The sequence below is a fragment of the Cynoglossus semilaevis genome, chromosome 20 (genome assembly GCF_000523025.1).
Source record: "Cynoglossus semilaevis isolate Cse_v1.0 chromosome 20, Cse_v1.0, whole genome shotgun sequence".
In the NCBI taxonomy this organism is placed as follows: domain Eukaryota; kingdom Metazoa; phylum Chordata; class Actinopteri; order Pleuronectiformes; family Cynoglossidae; genus Cynoglossus; species Cynoglossus semilaevis.
The window spans coordinates 2,056,887-2,065,807 of record NC_024326.1 but is presented as its reverse complement, the minus strand read 5'-3'; the positions used below and the strand labels follow the sequence as shown (position 1 = coordinate 2,065,807).

The window sequence follows — 8,921 nt, the reverse complement described above, 5'->3', positions numbered from 1 at the left end:
AAAAACTACCCTTTGTTAATTAGTTAAGTATGTTGAGTATTTATTCCTATAAACCAAATACATGCAGTGCAGTACCTGCCTAACTACTATAGAGGAGTAACTTGGGTTGTATGATTAATTCCTTCTCTGTCCTCTTTCTGTTGGCTCCAGAATGACATGCTGGGTCCACATAATAAATCTTCAAGGTGAATGATTTGTCCCCAGGCCGTATTTTGGACATGGACATTTGTTAGAATAAACGTTCAACATGGGAATATTTTATTTTTCAACAGGGCCATAAGAGGCAGGTGTACATCTTTCAGTTCACACATCGGCTGACTGCGTATAACCAGACGTGCCTTAGGTTTGTGGGCCAAAGCTGTTACTTAATAATGGGCTGTAGTCCAGATGGACTTGTTTTAATCTAATCCAAGGATCACGGGTCCGTAATTATATATCGTTTAAGATTAAAATAAAAGTCAATTTACTGCTTGTCAGTGTAAGACAAGGGTTTCTGTAAAGTGCATCAGTTACAGTACACTACATATCATCAATGTTGATATTACGTATTAACACAATGAACGTAACACCATGTTAGAGATAAAAACTCAAAAAAAAGTACTCACTTAAGGACCTTTGTATAAAACGTAGTTTGCATGTGTGAGGTTGGAAATGATGTAAATATAGAATCTATGAGCTGTTCACCAAAAGCAGTTGGCCACAAAAATTATACAAAATATTATTTTTTCACTTCTCTAGATGAACACACTGCTGAACTCAGTGCCTAGAAATGTGAGGATGCATTTCTTCCCCTAAGTCTGAAATAAAATCATACGATTTCCTTAAGTCATAAATATAATTTATTAAAAAAAACAATAAATCTGTAGTTTTGTAATCCACGTGGGGTTTTATCCTCATTCACAGAGATAATATATTTGTCTAACATGAACTTTGTCATACTGCACTATTTATCACCATGTATTGTCAAAGATTCATGGCATCAGGAGACAAATCTCTGCACTAAAGGCCAGGACTTCTGCAGGATTTCATTAGAAATCATAAGCTCAGTGTGGTGAACACAGCCATGTGTTTTTGTTACCTAGCCAATCACTGCATCAGAAATGCTGCATCATGCCAAGGGCAGGCCTCAAGTTAATCCTGTGCAGAAACTCTCTGGTTTCTTTGAACCATTACTCATCTGTAACGGATTAAAAGAAACATTCTGTGATCAGATTAGTTTATATTTGGACAGTTGATATATTGACAGCTATTACAGCCTGCACTGGTATTGATATGAAGACGCCTGCAGTGGCTCTGGATATACCGTCTATGTAAAGGCATTGAAAGTGGCAGAATTTTAAAGTTTTAAAAAGTGTATCTCTACCAGCTTCTAGCCAAAAATGGAAACTGAAATGAATCACATCTAACAGTGCCAAACAATTTCAATTAAATTGGATTGTTTTGTGGGTATGAATTATAATTCTGCAGGATAAAATGTTCCTTAACTACAGAAAACAAACTTATGGAGTACATTTTAAGGACTAAGTTGAGGCAGGAGTGCAGGTGGAGTGTGCGTGCATGTACAGTTAAGACATGGGGTGTGGTTGAAGAGTACAATGGTGGTGTTGATGGTGGTGTTGATGGTGGGGTGCAGACGGTGAACTAACCGCACCGTGCTGCTGCTAGTCGACGCCTGGACGGACGGATGAGACCGGGCTTTGTGTGCGGTGCTGAGACGGGCCCTCTCCCGCCCTGGACGGACTACTGCAGGCGAGAAACAGTTTGGCGTCAATCACACCGCGTCACATGTACGGTTATTGATTATATTGATCATATTATAGGCCTATTCATTGCTTAGAAGTAAAACGCTCGAATGCTTTAACCCCCTCCTCCTCTCTACCTTCACTTCCATCCTCCCCCTCCTCCTCCTCCTCTTCCTCCTCCCCATCCTCCTCCTCAACAACAGCAGACAGCAGCGCTCAAAACCCAAACCTTCCTTTCACTCTTTAAAACACTCAGGATTGATCAGGATTGGATTATTTGAAATCTTTCGTTTATTTGTCGATGTTAAGCTTGTGTTGTCTTGTTGGGACGAGTGATCGGCAGCTTTACAGCCTGTCACATATTGGCTTGCAGTCCATAAAACCTCTGCCTGCCTTTAAATGTTTCCCTTTTTTTACCCTTTATTTACTGCTGGTGTAGATGGTAAAAATGAGCTCAGAATCGTTGTCAATTATTGATCGAAGCGTCAATGTGAGAAATGTGTTCTCCCAAATTTGTGTTCAGAAACATTTTTCCGAAACACTGCGAACCAAAAGAATACACGGTATTTTCCCCTCACTGACTGGGTCGATACAGCGCTTTATATTTGGCGTCTAAGGTTTGGCACAGAGTGCTTTATCGGAGACTCGGATGCGTCTTAGAATGTTGTCATTCACTGTTATTTTTTCAGATATTTTCTATCCTTAAAAAATCCTAAAAATCCTCCTTTATTGGAACGATGTTTGCCCCAAAACAGCGGCATCAACAGCGGCATGTGCAAAAATAATTTAAGGACTGTGAAACACCGCCTTGTAATATTAATCATTACAATATTTATTCTTAAAAATGTGTAATTAATTATTAAATGAAACAATAATATTCACTACGATGTTTGATTACAAACCTATTCGCGTCATGTACCTTCAGTAAGACGTGTTTTTAATTCATGTTTCATTTTTAATTAACATTTAAGTCCTTCGTGCTGAGAATACTTCAACGGCAGATCGGCAAACAGCATATATTTTTAACAGACATAATAATCAATTTTTCCCCCAAATAGAATTAGAATTATTTTATTAGAGTTGGAACTTTCTTCCTATTGCGTGCATATCACTTTATGGAAGTTTCTGTAACGTATAAAGTTATTGGCTGCTACTGTGCGTCCTTAAGGACTAGGATATAATAGTAGTATAATATAATAGAATTGATGGTTTTGAAGGGGTGTTTGTTTGTTTGTTTGTTTGTTTTGTGTCAGTGCATCTACATGTTTGTGCTAAAACCATTATCGCAAATGCAATGCAAAACCGCCTTTTACATATGAGGTATAATTTCCAGACTCTGACTTATAAAAGGACAAATGTAGAGTAAAGCTTTGTGTGTGTGAGAGAGAGAGAGAGAAAGAGAGAGGGGGAGAGAGAGGATTTTGATTGGATAAATTGCCAGGATTGTGATCATAAAAATATACTTTTCTATAAATTGATATGTGATGTCATATTACCATGGACTTGTCAAAGAAGGTTGCAGGGAGTGAAAACATGGTTATTTGAATGAAGTTGTTAAAATAAGTACAGTTAGACAAACACAGTAGAGTGTCGTTGTGAAGGAGTTAATGTTGCATTGCATGTATAATAATATTTTAAACCTTTTTGTTGCATCACTTGCCTATTAGCTCATAAATGGTAAAAAATCTACTGACTGCTGTGTCTTATGTCATCCTCCTTATTTATGACCTGCTCGTATTTAATGAGTGTGAGGACAATCGCCGTGATTTCCTTCACATCTTCAAAGCTACTGGCTATGCAAAATGGCTCCCGACTGTGACAGTGACAAAGAAAGATGACCAGAGAGCAGCAATGAAAACAGGGTGGAAGGCAAAGGATCTGCTTTGCTGATGCTGGTACGGAGCCAGGAGAGACAGAGGCAGTGGGGGAGGCAGGGCGGGAAGGATAGGAGAGAGAGAGAGAGAGAGAGATGAGGAGAGCAGAAGAGAGGAAATCAATACCGATTCAGAACGAGTCAGATAAGCCTGAACAATGTATAGTGCAGACACACTCTATAACCCAGTCACACACACGTATGATTGTGCACATACAAATAAAAACAGTCAACCACCCGTACATATAACGCACACACTCAAAAGTGCCTCCATCAAGACACATAAGAATCCCCCATAAAGCATAGCAACCTTTAAAATCAAATGACATGACAACCTTGGATTGCTTTAAGGATTTGCTGACATGAGCAGAAAGCAGTCATTACTACAACTCAATAGTCAACTGGACGCACTAATGCTCTTTGTCCACTGTAGAATGCGTGAACCTCCTAAAACGCTGAGACATTTTGGTGGGCAGTAGAGATTCTTCTTCTTCTTTCTGTACAGAAATCTGATCTGAGTTTCCAGAAGTAAGTCTACACCGTCCTCGCTGTGTGTGCTCCTGACATGCTGCAGGATGTTTTCTGGTGTAAACAGCCTCTTTTAAAACCACTTACATGCCCTCTGACACCGTGCTGCGCAGTGATACTAGTGTGTGGTCCTCAGCTGTTAACCACAGACCTGACTTTGCTTACCTACAAGATGCTGTTACAAGCGCTAACATTCTCTGCTTTGCTCCCTTTCTTCCCCTCTCCTTCTCCCTTATACTTATCAATTATTAAGGTCTGTATTGATCTGTTCACTGCCTAGCCTCTATCTGGCTGTTCACACAAAGCCCAAACCTACCTGCCCTCACTCAATCAATGGCATCTCCCAGCTCCTCTAGCTCCTTTTTCTACGTGTCAGTTTTGCTCTCCTTTTCTTTGCTCTAAAGCAGGGACAACCAAAGCTTTGTCCAGTCCAATTGTGGGCCCCCTCGAATCTTCAGAAAATAATAATAATAAAAAACTGCAGACAATTAAAGTTTAATGGCACCAGCAAGTATGATAGACATTAAAGGATGTAGCTGGTAAGAGCAAGAGCGTGAGATGAGCCGACGGAAATAGAATCTGGTGTGTGTGTGTGTGTGTGTTCTTTAGCTGTATTACACAAGGTCTTATTCACCTTCTTGTCAGTGATTCAGTTTTGTTTTGCTCTGGGGCATTGATGTTTTGAAGTGAAACAAGCCGCCTGCCTGTTGCCAGGTTAACCAGTGAAATATTAGTGATATTATTTTTCATATACTGCGGAAAGAGAGAGGGGGTGGCAGGGAGTGAAAGGGAATGGGGGTGGGGATGGGAAACAGTCTTATTGATCTCCTATGTGCAAAGCCAGGCAAACACTGAAAGGACAGAACTACACTATTAATGACACTCACAGCCTGGGCCACTAATCCTCATCTATCTATTTATCTATCTGTCTGTCTGTCTGTCTGTCTGTCTGTCCCCACGTGATGCTGTACTTGTATCTTCTTGGTCATAACACTTCCTTTCACCGTCCCAGCCGTGATCAATATTTCGTCAGTGATGTTCATGCAGCTTAACGCAGCTTTGAAACACATCCAAGTATCGTTGTCTGTGTAGTTGGGCCCACGGTCCTCCAGCTGTGTCTCCAGTTGATCTGGATCTACCGTGTACCGTGTGTTGTTTTCATTCGAATTCTCTACATCTGACTCTCAAGCGAAACTCCAGTGAGTGACACCTGGACTCCCAGTCCGTGCTGCCTTCAGTGCCCTCGACTGTCGTGACTTCTACAGTTGACACCGCGTCTAAATTTAGAGCTTTTACATCCGAGGACTAAATGAAAAGCTGAGGGAGAGACTCTGCGGTTATTGCGTCTTTTAGCCTGGATGCGAGTATCGACCCGTGTGCCACATTTAAAAGGGAGAGTGGGAACTGGCGTATTGATCAGGCAGCCTGGGGTCACCCCCGGTTCTGCCGCGCAACTGGTTGGCACTTCTGGACGCAGAGCAACGCCGCGGCTGTGTATTTATGGTCAGAGAGAGAGAGGGGGGAAAGGGGGGGACAGAAGGGGAGGAGACAACTATTTGGAGGTTTATGGTGAATCGATAGCGATTTGCTATGTGCCGATCAAAAATAAAGACCCCACAATTTTTTTTTGTACAAACCGTTTGTGGAAACACAAGTTCAAAATAAAACCCTTGGAGTCCTCACTTTCCAGGGGTCTAAATAAGCACCAATCATCAGTCATTCTACTAGATATTTTTTTACAAACTATTTATTAATAATTGGTCAAAACATCGTCTTTAAATCCTGTATTTAATTCAAGGTTTGAATGTCTGCTCCGTATCTAAATGTGCTGAAAATCTCTAAATATAATTTAAATATTGAAGTTTCCCACATGTCGTTCGTTCCTAAAATGTATAATTAAATGTAGTTTTTATTAATTAAATATCCAACTTTTAGGGAAACGTTAAAACAATTGGCCGATGAGAGTGAGCTGTCCGAGGTGCTGAATTGCTCAGGCCTCCTGAAGTTTTGCAGCGTCTGGTGCGTTTTTAGTTGGAACATTACGGTCTGTTTGACGTTCACTGCGGTTATGTGTGAGGTGAAATTAGTTCAGCGGAAAACAAAACCTTACCGGCTAACCGGAGAGCGGACATCCGCTGAAACTCCGGCTCCTGCAGCCACTTCCACATCCTCCTGAAGGTCTCTCGGCCTGACTTGAGCTTACTCCAGGGTTTGGGGTTCCGCAGGAGGTCAGAGAGCGTTCCCTGTGAGCGGCTCAAGATCCGCTGGGCGAATATGGCCTGAGGGATGGAGTACCGCTTCAACTCGGCCGTTATCCTCTGAGCCACCTCCTTGGTGTTGATTTCCTCAGCTTGGATGTTGGACCCCGCTACTCCCTGACCGCCTCCGTGGCCGTGCCTCTCCCGCTCCCCCAGCATCACTGCTCCGTTCGCCTGTGAGTGCAGGTGACTGTGCGGGTGATGGTGCATGCCGTTCAGGTTGGAGATCATGCCGTGGCCGTGACCTCCTAAACTCCTGACTAGGTGCTCCTGGTCACTTCGGGACAACATGGAGGCGTGAGACTCGAACCCCGACACCGGGGAGATCATCTTGGCGTCGTTGGAGAGGTGCGCACTCGGACCGTAGGCTGAGAGCGGCTGCTGAGAGTTGTGCAAAGAGCCCAGTCCGCTGGACAGCGGGGACAGAGAGCCGTGGCCCATTCCCGACATCTCTTTCGGGTAGTGACTGTACAGGTTGCCCATAGAAGCGAGCCCCCGGTGGTCCTCCCGCATCAACGTGAAGCTGCCGCTGACATTACTGGCGGAGAGTCGCTGGTGAGCGGCAGCGTGGTGGTGAGAATGCGGGTGGTGAAACTTATCCGAGACTGTGGATATCGGAGGTAGATGCTGCAGGGGAGTCAGGGTGGTGTAGGTGTTGCTCAGGCTCATCCCGCCTTCACACATGCTGATGGAAGGGTGCAGGTGACCGGACAGCGCGGACGGATCGGACCTGTAGTCCCCGCCGGAGCCCTCCAGGAGAGAGGCCATGCCCGTGACCATGGTTGACCGCGTCCCGGGGTCGTGTGAGACCAGATTCCGTGGAGTGGAGCTCGGAGATGGTGACGGCCGTGCGTGCGGGGAGCTCATGAGGTCTCTGTGCTGGGAGTGCGAGGAGACGCTGTGGATGTTCTCCATGGTGAGCTCCATAGCTAAAACGATATATTTTCCCCCTGTCCCACCCTCCCCACCCTGTCTCCCGTCTCGCTCCTGTCTCTCACTCTCACCCTCTAACCCTCCTGGAGCGATAAAATCACGTTTAAACGCCAATCCATTGATTCAAAATATCCGATCCAGTCCAGAATTCTTTTTGGGTTTTGCAAAGAAAAGGTTCTGAGTTTCCGGCGCAGGCACAGAACCGAGCGACTGCGCGGCGTCTGTGCGCTCTCTGCCTGGCTGTGGATGTGGATGGGGGCTCTCCAGGGCGAAATCTCATCTGTGGACCAACAGCGCTTCCACTCAGAGCAGGCTGAGCCACGTGTCCGTGCACTGGGAGCGCGCCTCTGAGTATTTAAATGTGGGGCGGGTACGAGCAGAGATTTCTTCGTCTCCTTCACTGAGGTGAAAGCACAGGTGGAGGGGAACATTTATTCCTCAGAGCATTTTCACACTTTTAGTCATTCTCCATAAACGTTATTAAGGCAGCTGTAAGTGCTTATACATTTGCGCGTGCACGTGTGACGCCGCCGTAACCGTGCACCTGTAACAGAGGAACACAGACAGGTGACATGGTCGCAGGTGGATTTTGCATAAAGAACTCAGTGTGCGTCCGTTTCCGGACACTGCAGGAGTTGTTTCCAGATAAACTTTTGTTGTTTTCCCACGGACTGTATGGTTCTGCATTTATGCGCTTAGTGATAAACCTGATCGAAATATTGACTGACAGAGATTAATGACGTGGGGGAGGAGGGGGAGAGGGCAGGTGGAAGGGTGAAGGGTGGTGATGAGGGGGGAGGTGGGAGTGCAGTGAAGGAGGTCACAAAGTAAGTTATAGGATTCTAACACTGCAGAAGAAGGGGGCGACGTCATGGTGGTCGTCTGGAGAGGAACTCAGCAGCCAATTACATTCATTTAGTAGGAAGATATTGTAGTGATACTAAAAATGAAGAGGTCAAAATATGAACAAAAAAATTAGAGAAAGGGGCGCAGTTTTCAGAGGAAGGTTGTGTCAGTTGTTTACGCAAAAAAAATCAGGATGACGTAAATTTAGGGAAATAAATAATAACAAAATAGTTTAAATCAGTTATAGTATTTACACAATTATTATTATTATTATTATTATTATTATTATTATTATTATTATTATTAGACATGATTATTTAACCCGTGGTCCAGATCGAGATCGGTTCATTAACAGTGACTGATCCAGGATCAGCAGCCGCCTCAATTACAAGACACACAATGCTTTCCGTTTGTAATGCTCAGTGAGTGTGTGTGTGTGTGTGTGTGTGTCAATTCATTGAGGAAAAACTGAGGAGCTTTAAAACACCCGTGTCGATAATCGTGTCTGTTTTATCTTTAAAGGTTTTCACTAAAAGGCTGTAGACAGTATAATTTGCAGCACAAGATAAATGAATGTTCAATCTGGAGAAAAGACAGACGTGTTGAAAACTCTTGTCATTTTAACCTCAGGAAAGAGACTTTAAATACATGTTTTTATGTTAGTTTTTTTGTTTTTCCAATCCAGTCCAGGCCGTGAAATTGAAATTAAAAATACCTCAATACAATTAATAATCGGTTTCA

General features: G+C 43.7%; 1 protein-coding gene across 1 annotated transcript; it reads right to left on the bottom strand.

The window, feature by feature from the left end:
* Positions 1 to 6,209: 6,209 nt before the first annotated feature.
* On the bottom strand, positions 6,210 to 7,328 carry onecut3b (one cut homeobox 3b). Its single transcript, XM_025052400.1, has one exon. It carries the CDS (start codon positions 7,326 to 7,328, stop codon positions 6,210 to 6,212), a length of 1,119 nt encoding a protein of 372 aa, XP_024908168.1.
* Positions 7,329 to 8,921: the final 1,593 nt, after the last annotated feature.